The sequence below is a fragment of the Gigantopelta aegis genome, chromosome 13 (assembly GCF_016097555.1).
Source record: "Gigantopelta aegis isolate Gae_Host chromosome 13, Gae_host_genome, whole genome shotgun sequence".
In the NCBI taxonomy this organism is placed as follows: Eukaryota; Metazoa; Mollusca; class Gastropoda; order Neomphalida; family Peltospiridae; genus Gigantopelta; species Gigantopelta aegis.
The window spans coordinates 40,968,207-40,984,899 of NC_054711.1; the positions used below are offsets into that span (position 1 = coordinate 40,968,207).

At 35.6% G+C, this 16,693-nt stretch overlaps 1 protein-coding gene and 1 long non-coding RNA gene across 2 annotated transcripts; one reads left to right on the forward strand and one right to left on the reverse strand.

Moving 5' to 3' along the window:
• Positions 1 to 1,577: 1,577 nt before the first annotated feature.
• LOC121387667 (40S ribosomal protein S26-like) lies at positions 1,578 to 7,192 on the forward strand. The gene is made up of 3 exons (XM_041518854.1): positions 1,578 to 1,788; positions 5,025 to 5,158; positions 7,103 to 7,192. The coding sequence occupies exons 1-3, from the start codon at positions 1,596 to 1,598 to the stop codon at positions 7,136 to 7,138; spliced, it is 363 nt and encodes a 120-aa protein (XP_041374788.1). The 5' UTR covers positions 1,578 to 1,595; the 3' UTR covers positions 7,139 to 7,192.
• A 3,180-nt stretch (positions 7,193 to 10,372) lies between these two features.
• On the reverse strand, positions 10,373 to 16,586 carry LOC121387547. The gene is made up of 2 exons (XR_005959839.1): positions 13,824 to 16,586; positions 10,373 to 13,752 (listed from the first exon to the last, which is right to left on the reverse strand). It is a non-coding gene; the product is annotated as an uncharacterized LOC121387547 (long non-coding RNA).
• Between the last annotated feature and the right edge of the window lie 107 nt (positions 16,587 to 16,693).

Here is a 16,693-nt window from a genome sequence, read left to right on the forward strand (position 1 = left end):
ACTTAATAAGTCACACTTCCCAGGTAAAGCCTAAAGAGTAAAGTGACAAAGTCGCCGACATCGTGGCATCGCTGTTCGTGAACAATAAATACATTTTAAATTATATTAACGGAATTTTGTTCTTAAATTTTCATTTGACATCATGAAATGGCACATTTTTTAAATTCCATTTTCTACAGATCTGTAAAAGATTTAATTTATTTAACCACATTTTATTCAGCGTTTTATCAATTTCGGCCTGTCCAATATTTTGTTATTACGGGAATCTTTGCCTATCTGGTGGTGGAAAAATCACATTTTGATGATCATGATTGTTCGTGCAGTCTGTCTAGCTCTTTTTAGCTGCAGGGCGAGACGTAGCCCAGTGGTAAAGCACACGCCTGATGTGCAGTCGGTCTATGATTGAACCCCGTTGGTGGGCCCATTGGGCTATTTTTTGTTCCAGCCAGTGCACCACGACGAAGGCCGTTTTATTTGCTATTCTGTCTGTGATATGGTGCATATAAAAGATCCCTTACTACAAATGTAAAAATTTAGCAGTTTCCCACTGAGTATGACTGTCAAAATTACCATATGTTTGACATCCAATAGCCCATGATTAATAAATCAATGTGCTCTAGTGATGTTGTTAAACAAAACAACACACACATTGCAAGAAACATTATTGTAGAATTTTATAGCCTGAATACTCGGCTGTTTGGAAGCCATATGGATAATGGACATTTGGGCAAGGCTCTTGTTTTCCCCTGTCGGGTTACATCATGTAGTGATTAGTATGTTAAATATTTGTTATCAGTGAACTTGAAAAGGATATAAAGTTGTGCTGAAAATAGGAAGTAAAATATAGACTGTTTTGTTTTTAAATAGGTCAGGGGAAAATTTAGTTTAAAAAAACTTGATTAGCAATTCTTCTTCAGTGTTCGATTGGTATTGATTAGCGACATTTTTAGTCAGTTGAAAATTGATTAGCAATTACTGTTTAACTTTAATGCTATAAAATTGTGTAGGAAAATCTGAAAGGTGCGTAGCAAATTGTGGCGCAATACAGAAGAAAATGTTCCCTGCAGGTCAACAAAAATACAATGTATGTTCTGCTAAGAAAAGCATCACAGTGCGATGGCAGGGTTTGGGATAGTGAGTGAAACATTTGCGACCGGAGAGCATTATGGAATTAAAATATAGTAAGCTGCAGAGTCACGAGCTAACTAGCAGATCAAATAATCATACATGAAAAATGGGCTACAATTTTTGTTATGGTTTTAGCAGGTGTTTTTTGCTTTTAGCAGTCTGCTATTTCGAGCTCTGTTGTAAAGGTATTTGACATTCAATATTGGATTATTGCTGCAATATGAGCAGGAATCTTTGCCTACTGTGATGGCCAGAAATCCTGTTTTCAGCACAGAGTTGTCTTTGTGATCGCAGACAATGACTGCAGCTGTCCAAATGTTCACATAGATCTTACACGGCAGAGTAGTCGGACTGAGAATTTAATAACAAGAAAATTTAAAAAGTTAAATAATTTAACTTTAAAAAAAAAATGATACTGAAGCATTTCATACCATCACAGATTTATGTAGTTATGATACTGACAGATAATGATTTGTTTGCAGACGTCAAAAAGGCGGAATAACGGTCGTTCAAAGAAGGGGAGAGGTCACACCAAGTTTATCCGCTGTACTAACTGTGCAAGATGTGTCCCTAAGGATAAAGCCATCAAAAAGTTTGTTATCCGAAACATCGTAGAAGCGGCGGCAGTGAGAGATATTTCTGACGCCAGTGTTTATGAAGGTATGACAGAAACTATGGAAAGAGTTCGACCCGTACCCCTCTATATCAAAGGCTCTAAAGACTAACCCTAACCACTGAAAGGGGAGTACGGGTCGAACTCGTGCCAAAATTATTTCCTAACTGAAACTTTGGTGCACAGATTCCACATACTAGATGATAACCATGTCGGCTATATCGACTTCGCTGCGATCACATAGGCCCTAGGGCAAAAAACATGTAATTTTTTTGCCGACTGCCATTTTGACTTTTTATGGAATATTCTCCAAGAGGGGTGAAAGGATATGACTTAATCTAACATAACATGATACAGAGTATGACAAATATTTTGAAAAGTCACTAGCCACAGGGCTAGTGGGTTTGTGAAAACCACTAGCCCACCAAGATAAAGCACTAGCCCAAATTCTTGATCAATTATAACTGGATTTTTATCTAATTTTTGTAAGATTACACATTTACGACTATAACAGTAAAATGAAACAAACACTTAAATTATGTTGTAACTTTCACTAAGTTTCAGTTTTGTCGTGTTGTACGTTTGGTCTTTTGTCAAGTATGATCCATCGTCATTGTCCCGTTTTCGCTTTTGCCCTCCCCCGGGGAAAAATAATATTAAACTCATGGTTGGTATCTAAAACCACTATCAAAATAATTAAATTTAAATGAGGGTACGACAGTGTGACACACGGTAATAGATGGTTCAGTGTATTTGGTAGTGAGTTATACTTTTAGGGCCTACTATTCATGTCGCCAGGAACGGTACTGCCAATTGCTCAAATACAGAGCATTATCCCATGTCAGACCGATATCAAAAGAATAGAACGGCGACATCTAATCCGTTGTTAATTGATGAACAAAAAAGGTATTATCTTGTATCGGCAGCTGTGAGACATTATCCAAACGTAATAGGCATGTGCTGTTGCTGTTAAAGTAAATAGTTTTTCTGGTTGTCGATAATTAGAAAACAATAGGTAAATAAAGCAAACACTGAAATTCAAAGCATGACTGGGGTTTACTTGATTGAGATTAACCTGTCGTCGCGATTGGTGATTTCCAAGTTCTTAGCCTAAAACATAATTATGTGCGAGATTAACTACCACGTGATGTGTCCAACCAATCAAAACATGCATGTCATTAGACTTATTTCCTGTGCAAGAAAGCATGCTGTAACTGTGACGATGTAGAGATAGCATGTTACTGCAGTTTGCAGACCTAGTTCAAGTGTATTATTATTATATACTGATGGTGTTGTTAATATTATTCTATGACAAACATCACAATCAAATTTATTAAATGAAATTTCAGCCGAGAGAAAAAGAAAAAACCCACACGATCGAGCGATAAGGAGAGGGGGTGCGGGCTAGTGGTTTTGCGTTTCTCACTAGCCCGAACTTAAAAACCACTAGCCACGGGCGTCGGACTAGCGGATTTGTCGAACTCTGCATGATATAAAAGCAAACATGATGATGTCATATTATTATTATTATTATTTTTAGTATTTGTTTGTCTAAAGATACCACTAGAGATCTTTGATTTTATATTAATTATGTCACATACTTTGGAGGCTTTCACCCCTCTTGAAGAGTATTCCATAAAAAAGCAAAATGGCAGACGCAGAAAACTGCATGTATTTTGCCCTATGCTATCTCAGCGAAGTCAATATCGGTGACATCCTTGCAGTTTCATATGTGGAATTTGTGTCACTGTAATGGCTTTTTTCACAACTTGTGTCCGGGCAAAATTTAGGGGAAATGTAACTTTAATTAAAGGTAAGAGAGTAATTTATCGTAGTTTACAATTTGGTTCGGACTTTAGCTCACCGTAATCATCTAGGTCTCGGGGCTCGAACTTACGAATCTGTCTCCCACAGCAATTTAAAACAAAGTTGTCGTGGGTGAAACTGCCCACTGACAGCGATTTTAAAAAAGAAACTTTTGAAGCAGACAGACAACTGAAAAGTTGGTTTGTTGTAGGTAGACCTATTTTAAATATATTATTGTTATACACTGACAGATAATGTACACCAGGCGTAAACATTTTGTCATCATTGAAGAGCTTTACTGATGGTACTTTTGTACCGTCAATGATGTCCCCCACCTACAGCAATTTATATATCAGCGATGGCAATTGCTGTTGGTGCCGTCGATTAAGTTCGAGCTCTGAGGTCTGAATTAATTTATATATTGTTAATTTTTAAAATCTCAATAAATTGTATCATTCATATAGCAGGGATGCAGAAATTAAAAAAAATTGGTCTGCCAGCCTATAGAACAATATATTGTTGTTTAACAATATTATATTATACACGTCTTCCCTATATACTAGTCTGCCAGAATTCCTACTGGTCTGCCAGCCTATAGAACAATATATTGTTGTTTAACAATATTATATTATACACGTCTTCCCTATATACTAGTCTGCCAGAATTCCTACTGGTCTGCCAGCCTATAGAACAATATATTGTTGTTTAACAATATTATATTATACACATCTTCCCTATATACTAGTCTGCCAGAATTCCTACTGGTCTGCCAGCCTATAGAACAATATATTGTTGTTTAACAATATTATACTATACACTGTCTTCACTATATACTAGTCTGCCAGAATTCCTACTGGTCTGCCAGCCTGTTTAACAATATTATAATATACACTGTCTTCACTTCAAGTCATAGAAATATATTTGACAAAAGGATTATTAAGGATACTTGGTTGGCCAAGTGATAAACATTACGTGGTAAACGAAATCAAGCCTCAAACCTTTATTGACAAAACAATATATTTTGAAATATTCTGGTAAAGACCACATTTTTCATATAGATTTACAAAATTCAAGTTACATCCCGCAAATATTTAACAGAAAGAGCCATTCAAAACTACCGGCAACATTCTTTCAAGTAAACAAGCCATTTCTAGGAAGTATTGACCTTTACCGGTTGTGTTTCCAGAATGTGGCGCTTACGCAGTTCAGAAATAGTCTTTTGTCAGTACGATACACGTATTACAAGTTGTGTATTTTGTCGTCATTCTAAATCATTTGTTTCAATGGTTTGGAATTCTGACATTTGGCGAGCGGGTGAGTACTTTCTGCACCCCTGTATAGCTGTCAGAGTTGCACTATAAACCAGGTGGATTGTTAAAAATGTGTACTCATTGAATGTGATTTCTGTGTTTCAGTACTATAAACCACATGGATTGTTAAAAACATGTACTCATTAAATGTGATTTCTGTGTTTCAGTGTACGCGCTGCCAAAGTTGTACGCCAAGCTTCTGTACTGTGTGTCGTGTGCCATTCACTCGAAGGTGGTGAGAAACCGATCGCGCGAGGCGAGGAAAGATCGCAGTCCACCACTCAGATTCAGACCAATGAGGGTACGTAATAAATAATAACTATAAAATAATCCGTACAGGCCATAGGATTCAGGGTTGAAAATTAACATGAAAACCGAGGTCGCCAGTGGGGGCCAGTTGAAAAAAAAATCTTACTGGCCCTTCTCAAATTCAACTAGCCCTCCAATTATCACATTGGAATTTAACTGCACAGGTAAAATTAAAAATATAGTGTGTTTTTTTGTTGAATAATTACCGTCTGCGTTAAAGAAAAATGATGAACTGACGTTTAACTTTATAATGAATAAAGTGAAAATTTATATAAAAACATGTTAAGTCTTAAACCCATAACAACTCGAATAAAAATAGGAAAAAGAAATTCAGTATAAATAAATATGTTTCGTTACAAAGTACCATTAAATTAAACATTAAATCTCATTTTCAATACAGGGTGAAAAATAATCAGGGTTCGCATACGTCCTGGAAAACCCTGGAAAGTGCTCAAATTTTATTTCATCCTGGAAAGTGCTTAAAACTCCTGGAAAAATGAATTGACCACCTGGAAAGTCCTGGAATTTTACGGGGTTTTTTTTCATTTAATAATAATTATTTGGAAAATATATTTATAAATGATCGCGTTTGATGTCTGGTTCCAAACTATATCCTTCATGCAACAGTAATTATAAGAGGTCGACTGCCATTGGTCAACTGTTAAAGTGTATACACAGTAAGAAGGCGTGGACATAAATGAACACAACTTGTGATTGGTTAAATAAATTATGTAACTGTCAGCAGTCTTGTTTCTGATGTTTGTAAGTTCGAAACTACTGTCAAAGATAAATAATTCAGTAGATAGCTGTAACCAGCGCCTTCCAGTAGAACAAATACTCCTACGGCTTATGTCTGCTATATTTCTGTGCAGCGAGACTCATGCAAAAGTTGAGAATTTGTAGTTAATACATTCTTTTGATCTCCATTGAAGTCTTAAGACGACCCAGTACACGGCAAAACGGTATCCACATGTCAAGCAAGGCATGTCATCGAAGCGACCAATTAACTAAATAAATAATCATTTTATGGGTTAGTTTTGATTGTTTGTGATATAAATTAGTGATGAGAAAGAGTCCACTTCAAGATATTATTTTTGTGCTATCAATGAATAATGTGGTTGACATTTAGTTACTGATGGAAACGGGTATAATTCCAGTAAAAACAATTTTTTGAAACACGATGTCACTAATGAGTTTAAAATAATTATTAATGAAAATAAAATATGTTTATATGATTTGTAATTTTGTCATTAGGTACTTTTAAAAAACACAAATAAATAATGATTTAAAGTACATACATGTACTCTTATATAAGCGCTGACCTATAAACATAATACGGTAAATGTATTAATTAATGTTAGACTTTTGTGACTTACAATTTTTTTAATTTTTTTTAAAATAATAGATGTGGATAATACTGGTATTTAAACATTACTGTCTCTTTTTCTTGATAGTTTTGGGTAGAAGAGTGATTTTTTTACATTTTAAAATCTCTTTAGTATATTAATGTTGGCAGCTGGTAAAGATGTTGCTGAAATCCATTTCAATTTATATTGGTGAAATTAAGCTTAATATTTTAGTGGTATTGGGGTAAAAATATTTTTGAGGTTACATATAACATTTTTATAAATTTATATAATTCTGAATAATGACCAAAAATAAATGAATCTTGACCAAAAATAATTGAAACCCTCAAAAACATTTCCACAATGTGGTTAGATATATGCATTATGGTTACAGAGTGTTTTGCTGTAAGATCCAGCATTGAGACACAGATCATGTGGGATGCATGCATGAACTTGACATTGTGTTTTAAAGCTTTAATTTCTTCATTAGAATAGATTTTTAATTATTTATTTATTTTTGTTTTGACAATTTAATTTCTTTGTTAATATGTTATTACATAATTTTAATTTAATTTTTTTTTATATTGCAGGAGGGAGCTGGACCCAGAGTTGGAACAGCCCGTTAATGGTGTATCATGTAGTGGAAATATCAAAGCAAAAATAAACTGTTGCCCTCAAAAGATATTTTATTTATTTTCTTGACATACTGATAGGTATTGATTTATTATGATGACCAGTGGCTGATCCTGAAACTTCATTTAGGAGGGGCCACAGTGACATGAGGTTGAGTGCCATGGGAACTTTGTGGGAGGTTTGGAAGGGGATCGTAAAAAATTAAAATTATAACTCACAAAATTTAGGGTGGGCGGGCCACAAGCCCTCACCCCCCCTTTAAATCCGCCTCTGATGACATAAACCCATTTTCATTGATGCCAATTCATCCATTGACCTCCATTTGGATATAGTAGTATAATACCAGGTGAGAAATTCCAGTAAAGAAATGAGGATACAGATTTTCTAACCTATCTTGCCGCTACAATATCGTAAAACGTTGGAGAAGGCTATGACGTCACTAGTTTACAATGGATTTACAATATTGTAGATAGGACTTGCAGCTAGAATTTTATAAAACCAACTACAAGTAGCCATTGGATCGGCGATTTAAAAAATATACTAGCCACATTTAAAAATTCACTTGCCCTACTTTAAAGCTGCATGCCCTAGTTCCATCTGGCGAAAATAAATAATAATTTGGTTAATCTACAAACCTGTAACACACTTGGATCACGTTTTTATCAGATGGAGTGAAAAAGCAGGTTTTATATCGATAAATACCATGGGAATCTCCATGTCCCAATTGCTTGAAATAATTTTGAAAGTTAGTATTTTGATGTCGCTCGAAGCACAACTGCCTACGTCATGACAAATTTCACAGACTTTGGGGTGCGTTCCTTTCACCTCTCCTGGACATATTCCAACTGTTCTGTCCTTGTGGTATCCCCTCTCCAGATATTGTAAGACTTTGCAAAATTATTGGTTTTAAGGGTTTGTAACGTTTTGTATTGACACTTTTCTGAACTTTATTGTTACTGAAAATGTTCACGAACTGTGAAGAAAAATCTCACAAATTAACAACAAGCAAACGACAACAAATCGGATGTTGAGTGCGAACCGTGCACAAGAAAACAACCGAACCAAAATGATAACGGTCAAGTGGTATACCAACGTCTTGACGTTTACACAGGAAGATTCTCTCTAAAAATAGATTGGACCTAGCTTAACGTTTTTTTCTTGAGTGCGCACAGCTTTTTAAGAAATACAAAAAATTTATTTCGTGCTTTTACAAACATCAGGATTACCAAAAAGCACTTCAGGTGAATGGAAATGTGTATTCTAAATAAAAAAATGTAAGTAAAGTGCAATTTTATTTGTGAAAAAATGGGTTTAATAGCGAAAAACAACGCTGTAATGGTTAACAACTAGCCGTAACATAATCAGATATGTCGCCTAAAGAGGGAGATGAGCTTTAAAACACTAACGTTGGGGACTTTGGGTGGGGGCAGGATATTCAGATTTACAAAATGGACGACTGCAACATTTGACCTAACAAAATTCACTAGCCGTTGGGCATGGTAATAATAGTTATTTACTAGCCCAACATTGAATATCACTAGTCATGGGAGTGGGGCTATCTTAATCTAGAAGCCCTGTCTGGAATGGCAATAGTTTTGTACTAGCCCAACACTGAATATCACTAGCCATGGGAATGTGGCTACCATAATCTAGAAGCCCTGCCTTTAAAAAATATCATTTGTCATGATTAAGGTTATTTACCACATGATGGAGAAAATATTACATGAGTGGGCCGTTAGATACCATTTATCGGGGGGTGGGGGGGGGTAAAATGTATCCCAACGAGTGAAGGCGAGTTGGACACATTGTTGAACAATGAGTGACGAATGAGTTGTAAGATGAACGTTATTTCAATGGACACTTTAGAGCAATTAATTTATTAACTTTTAAACCCATACCGTCTCGAATAACATTTTAATGGGGTAACCGAGCAATTAAAACAAATTATTTATAAATGACCAAAGTGCATAGGTTAACTCTTTTTTTCTTTTTCTTTTTCAAATGCATGTTTTAAGGCAACTGATGGAACTTTGTGGTCTCGATCATTAATTCATTTTGGCTTATTTTTGTGCTTAATATCCCATTAAGGTTCAAGCATGCTGTCCTGAGCACACTTAGCCGTCTGGGCTGCGTCTAGGACTGAGTGAGAGAGAAGAGAGTGTGGTGGTCATTTAGTCATTAAAATTCACTCGAGTGGGGGCCGGTACTGGACCAGTAATTTGGAATGTCCCGTAGGATTAAGCCAAAGGGATAATTTCAATATGCCTCAGGTGGGCCTTGAACCCAATAACCATCATCACTGACGGAACGTGTTAATTTCAATGTGCATCAAATTTAAACGCTGGATATATGAAAATAACAAGTGTTTGGGTGACGATTGTTTTATTATTATAGCAAAACTATTTGTAATAATAATCCTCTATCAATCTTTATTTCTTTATATATGAATAAATCAAAGAACAAGGTACATTTAAAAAAAATTTTTAAATATTTAAATAATAACATTTGTACAATAAATTTGTAAATATAAACTAATACAGGCCTGTAGGAACCTGGCTGTGCATTTATTCAAAACTCTCAGAGACCGCGAATATCGCCTGGGGTTACCTCACGTATCATGTGGATTTTCCACAACCACCACGCCAGCATATTTTTCTCTGATCGTCGGACTGGCTGTCGCCCTTCCGCGAGCAATCCCCTGGCCATAAACCACTACCGGAGATATTACGTAACTACTAGCCACATGGCCTCCACACCTGCGCTGGGTGTGTATTAGAAAAGCTTGATGACCGTCGCGCAATGGTATCGCGTAACAAGTTGCCCATCTGGGCTTAATTAAGTGCAATTTGGAACTGCACACGGCCCTCTAAAACAATTAATATCGCCACAGGCGAAAACAAAATTAAGAGCATGTACCGTCACAGTAGGCTATGTGCATGACCTCAAAAGTCGCATCCTGCTACTATACAATGTACATATATGACTTTGCTTTATCCCTCATCATAATGTGTTAATAGAAACAGTGGTTGCAGGATAAAAGTAGATTAAAATCTGGCTTTTAGCCCACATCCACCCCACCCCACCCCCTTCACATCCCCACCCCCACTCACTTGTCATATGGTTCCTATGGGCCTGTAATAAAAAAAAAATCTACAAGAATAGTCTGAAATGTGCAAATGCCATGTGATTTCACTGTGCAAAAAATGTAAATACTGAATCCATGCAAATTACTGAAGACCGTTTTATTATACATTTTAAATTAACAAAATTTGCATGTCATACAAAATTAAAATAAAGTGCAATAAACAAGACTAAGTGATGCTATTTTCAATAAACGTGTAAATATAAACTCTAATAAAACCTACAAAAATAGTCTAGAAAAAGACTAGATATACCAGTATAATCAAAACATCTTTTAAAAAGTACACTTTCAGAATTTTACCCATTGTAACAAACTTATGGTTTAATCAGTCTTTTTTAAACATTATATTAATTACCATGTTTAATACAGGGACATGATATTTCAGCTGTTAGTATGTTTTAAGCTTTTTTATTTTGATATCCATAAAATACAGTAGTTATAACAAAGAAAATTTGATTCGATATGCATAAAATGGTGGTCACAAAGAAAACTTAATTTCGATATGCATAAAACAGTTATCACAAAACTATTCGATATGCATAAAATGTTTGTCACAAAGAAACTTGCTTCAGTGTGAATTGTTGAAAGATTACCGTTACTGCACGGATTGAAATTGACTGAAAATACCGCCGAACCAAACATGATCATTAAATATAAATAAAAACTAATTACCGGACCGACGTGATGGCAGACTTTTAAAAACATCTCATGCATGGCCTGTGGTGGAAGATGACCAGCAAAAACTGGTCGGGATGGCTGTATTTCGATCCCTGCTTTACTTTATGGTATAATGTTTTCAGCTTGTAAAGGTTCACTGAGCTTTTGTTTTTAAATATGTACCACATCCCCTTGTAACAAGTACAACTTCTTAGAATATGATAGTGGTGAAGTACATGCATATTCTAATGCTATATATTACTATAACGTGCTCTTTTAATAAATGAATAGTAACAAAGGATCTTTTGTATGCACTATCTTACAGACGGGATAGCACATACCACAACCTTTAATATATATGATACCAGTTAAGAGTGCACTGGTCAGAATGAGAAATAGCCCAATGCACATCAATAGGGATTGATCCCAAACCGACTGCACATCAAGTGAGTGCTTTACCACTAGGTTACGTCCCAGCCTAGTTAGAAACAAGTCACAATAGTTACAAATTCTCGACTACCTTTAAACTTGTCTTTAAATCAACACTGTAAATAACAAGTCACAATTAATAGTTACAAACTCTGGACTCCCTTTAAACTTGTCTTTAAATCAACACTGTAAATAACAAGTCACAATTAATAGTTACAAATTCTCGACTACCTTTAAACTTGTCTTTAAATCAACACTGTAAATAACAAGTCACAATTAATAGTTACAAATTCTTGACACCCTTTAAACTTGTCTTTAAATCAACACTGTAAATAACAAGTCACAATTAATAGTTACAAATTCTCGACTACCTTTAAACTTGTCTTTAAATCAACACTGTAAATAACAAGTCACAATTAATAGTTACAAATTCTCGACTACCTTTAAACTTGTCTTTAAATCAACTGTAAATAACAAGTCACTCAATACTGTAAGTAACAAGTCACAATAGTTACAAATTCTCGACTACCTTTAAACTTGTCTTTAAATCAACACTGTAAATAACAAGTCACAATTAATAGTTACAAATTCTCGACTACCTTTAAACTTGTCTTTAAATCAACTCTGTAAGTAACAAGTCACAATAGTTACAATGCTCGACTCCCTTTAAACTTGTCTTTAAACCAACACTGTAAATAACAAGTCACAATAGTTACAAATGCTCGACTCCCTTTAAACTCCCCTTTAAACCAATACTGTAAATAACAAGTCACAATAGTTACAAATTCTCGACTCCCTTTAAACCAATACTGTAAATAACAAGTTACAAATTCTGGACTCCTTTTAAACTTGTCTTTAAATGAACACTGTAAATAACAAGTCACAATAGTTACAAATTCTCGACTCCCTTTAAACTTGTCTTTAAATGAACACTGTAAATAACAAGTCACAACAGTTACAAATTCTCGACTCCCTTTAAACTTGTCTTTAAATGAACACTAAATAACAAGTCACAATAGTTACAAATTCTTGACTCCCTTTAAACTTCTCTTTAAACCAACACTGTTATTTGGACTCCTGGAGGCCCTAGTCTTGAGTTCATATTGCACAGATAATATGTGCGATCAATTAATTTGTTGTTATTCATTACAAACACATGTAAAACAGCAAAATACGACACTGCAACTTTGATCATGTATCGTTAATTCTTACTTTGAGATGTTTCCCCGTCAATACACTACTTTCCTCGTCAATACACTACATATACATGTAAGTACATGTACAATTGTTTAAATTACAATTTCGGTTTTCAAGTACGATCATATGCTTTGGTAATCATCGAACTATAAAACGATAATGTCACACTGACTTCAATAATTAGACCGTAACCATTCACAAGGGAGGTAACTGAAGCATGAACATGTTCAATCTACAATGTAAATAACATTTTTACTGTGAAAATATGACTTGCGATCTGTAGGTCTATATAATTAATGGTTAGGTATATAATAATTAAAGATATATAATTATTGATTATGTTAGCTTTTGTTTAACATGACTAGACCACATTGATTTATTATTTATCAAACATTTGATAATATACTGACAGAGAGAGGAAACCCGCTACATTTTTTTCATTAGTAGCAAGCGATCTTTTATATGCACCATCCCACAGAGAGGATGACACATACCACAGCCTTTGATATATCAGTTGTGGTGCACGGACTAGAATGAGAAATAGCCCAATAGATCGACAATAACCAATACAATGTTCTGACAATATTTTGATAACTCTGAATATCATGAATTACTGGTATACAATAGCCATCAGGTCTATCTCCAAATTCGCCATATGTGCATTTCAAAAATAATTGGCAAATTTTATTTTCATTTGGCGAAATAATTTCATTAAATGATTGATATTGGTTTTGTGCAATTTGTTTATGTTTAGTAGATAATTTGGCAAACTTTTCTGCTGACCCAGAGTCAATCCTGCTGACTTGTGTAGAAATAACTGTAAACATTAACACTAAAATTTCTTGTGTCGGCCAGTGCTCCACAACTTGTGTAACAAAGGCTGTGGTATGTGCCATCCTGTCTGTGAGATGGTGGATATAAAAGATCCCTTGCTACTAATCGAAAAGAGTAGCCCATAGCATGGCAGCAGCAGGTTTCTTCTCTCATTGTTTGTGTAGTGCTCAACCATGTGTCCAATGCTGTATAACCGTATACATAAAATGGGTCTAGTGCATTGTTAAATACATCATTTCTTGAATTTTTTTAACATAATAACAAATGTATGTATATTGATGTAAGTTAAATAGGAAAATAGTTATGTACATGTGTAAGTTACTACAGTGAAACCCGTGTAAACCGGACCTAATATTTATCTCATTTAGACGGGATCAGGCGTTTAGACACATTCCTGCAGACACCCGTCTAAACCGGACCTAATATTTATCCGACTTAGACGGGATCAGGCGTTTAGACACATTCCTGCAGACACCCGTCTAAACCGGACCTAATATTTATCTCATTTAGACGGGATCAGGCGTTTAGACACATTCCTGCAGACACCCGTCTAAACCGGACCTAATATTTATCTCATTTAGACGGGATCAGGCGTTTAGACAAATTCCTGCAGACACCCATCTAAACCGGACCTAATATTTATCTCATTTAGACGGGATCAGGCGTTTAGACAAATTCCTGCAGACACCCATCTAAACCGGACCTAATATTTATCCGACTTAGATGGGATCAGGCGTTTAGACACATTCCTGCAGACACCCGTCTAAACCGGACCTAATATTTATCTCATTTAGATGGGATCAGGCGTTTAGACAAATTCCTGTAGACACCCGTCTAAACCGGACCTAATATTTATCCGACTTAGACGGGATCAGGCGTTTAGACACATTCCTGCAGACACCCGTCTAAACCTGACCTAATATTTATCTCATTTAGACGGGATCAGGCGTTTAGACACATTCCTGCAGACACCCGTCTAAACCGGACCTAATATTTATCTCATTTAGACGGGATCAGGCGTTTAGACAAATTCCTGCAGACACCCATCTAAACCGGACCTAATATTTATCTCATTTAGACGGGATCAGGCGTTTAGACAAATTCCTGCAGACACCCGTCTAAACCGGACCTAATATTTATCCGACTTAGATGGGATCAGGCGTTTAGACACATTCCTGCAGACACCCGTCTAAACCGGACCTAATATTTATCTCATTTAGAGGGGATCAGGCGTTTAGACACATTCCTGCAGACACCCGTCTAAACCGGACCTAATATTTATCTCATTTAGAGGGGATCAGGCGTTTAGACAAATTCCTGCAGACACCCGTCTAAACCGGACCTAATATTTATCTCATTTAGACGGGATCAGGCGTTTAGACAAATTCCTGCAGACACCCGTCTAAACCGGACCTAATATTTATCTCATTTAGACGGGATCAGGCGTTTAGACAAATTCCTGCAGACACCCGTCTAAACCGGACCTAATATTTATCTCATTTAGACGGGATTAGACGTTTATAGACAAATTCCTGCAGACACCCGTCTAAACCGGACCTAATATTTATCTCATTTAGACGGGATTAGACGTTTATAGACAAATTCCTGCAGACGCCCGTCTAAACCGGACCTAATATTTATCTCATTTAGACGGGATTAGACGTTTATAGACAAATTCCTGCAGACGCCCGTCTAAACCGGACCTAATATTTATCTCATTTAGACGTTTATAGACGAATTCCTGCAGACGCCCGTCTAAACCGGACCTAATATTTATCTCATTTAGACGGGATTAGACGTTTATAGACGAATTCCTGCAGACACCCGTGTAAACCGGACCTAATATTTATCTCATTTAGACGGGATTAGACGTTTATAGACAAATTCCTGCAGACACCCGTCTTCAGTTATACATTTATTAAAGCTAAAGTGTTATTTATGTTCTATTTTACATGTAAATTGTAAAACATGTTAAATTATATGAAGGGGGGATTGAGCATAACACAACATGAAGAAAATAGCTAGTTCTAAGTAGAAACAAGACAAAACACAACATGAAGAAAATAGCTAGTTCTAAGTAGAAACAAGACAAAACACAACATGAAGAAAATAGCTAGGTCTAAGTAAAAACAAGTCGTACAATAACATGAAGAAAATAGCTAGTTCTAAGTAAAAACAAGTCGTACAATAACATATAGAAAATAGCTAGTTCTAAGTAAAAACAAGTCGTACAATAACATGAAAGAAATAGCTACTTCTAAGTAGAAACAAGACAAAACACAACATGAAGAAAATAGCTAGTTCTAAGTAAAAACAAGTCGTACAATAACATGAAGGAAATAGCTAGTTCTAAGTAAAAACAAGTCGTACAATAACATATAGAAAATAGCTAGTTCTAAGTAAAAACAAGTCGTACAATACCATGAAAGAAATAGCTACTTCTAAGTAGAAACAAGTCGTACAATAACATGAAGGAAATGGCTAGTTCTAAGTAGAAACAAGTCGTACAATAACATGAAGGAAATGGCTAGTTCTAAGTAAAAACAAGTCGTACAAAAACATGAAGAAAATAGCTAGTTCTAAGTAAAAACAATAAAAAATGTAATTTGTAAACTGAAAAAGTGATACAATGTCATGGGATTTTGCTCCATGTTTGGAAAGCAAAGCATGTTGGGTGTAGTTACGGGAAGTTGTGAAAAGAAAAATACCCGCACCCCCAATTTACAATAATACTGAAGAGGTGATCAATTCACATCACAACACTAATAATTATTATTACATTGCACTCATGATCACAAATAAATCATTGAAAATGGGAAATGCCTCTTTAAAATGTTTACAAAAACCACACACACACACACACACGTTAAAGTTTGACACCATTAATTAATTAATTGCCAGCTAATGGATGTTAAACATTATGTCACATTGTTCAGAGAAAACCAGCTATATTAGCCACAGATCCCCAACCCCAGCACTCGTGATTAAATTTAGTTTTCACATATTTTAAAGTACATTCAGCATTAATTTACAATTTCCATTTAAATAGTTGCATGTAGATCCCCCTGCAAAATATCACGGATCTGCCCCTGTACATTTTTCCATTGGCAGCAAGGGATCTTTTAGATGTACATTCAGGGCCGTACCCTGATCAAAATCCTGGGGGGGGGGGGGGGGGGGGGGGGGGGGCAGGCACTGCTTTTTTTTATAACAAATGAAACCCCGAGATGTGTATGCTATTTTCTGGAGTAAAAAAAAGAAGAAAAAAAGTGAGATTCTCAGGGGAATA

What these genes read in the sequence shown, in the direction of transcription:
- LOC121387667 (XM_041518854.1), top strand. Translation starts at nt 1,596, where the DNA reads ATGATTTGTTTGCAGACGTCAAAAAGGCGGAATAACGGTCGTTCAAAG. An exon ending in TGACGCCAGTGTTTATGAAG is followed by an intron (nt 1,789 to 5,024) that starts GTATGACAGAAA and finishes TCTGTGTTTCAG; the next exon opens with TGTACGCGCTGCCAAAGTTG. An exon ending in TCAGATTCAGACCAATGAGG is followed by an intron (nt 5,159 to 7,102) that starts GTACGTAATAAA and finishes TTTATATTGCAG; the next exon opens with GAGGGAGCTGGACCCAGAGT.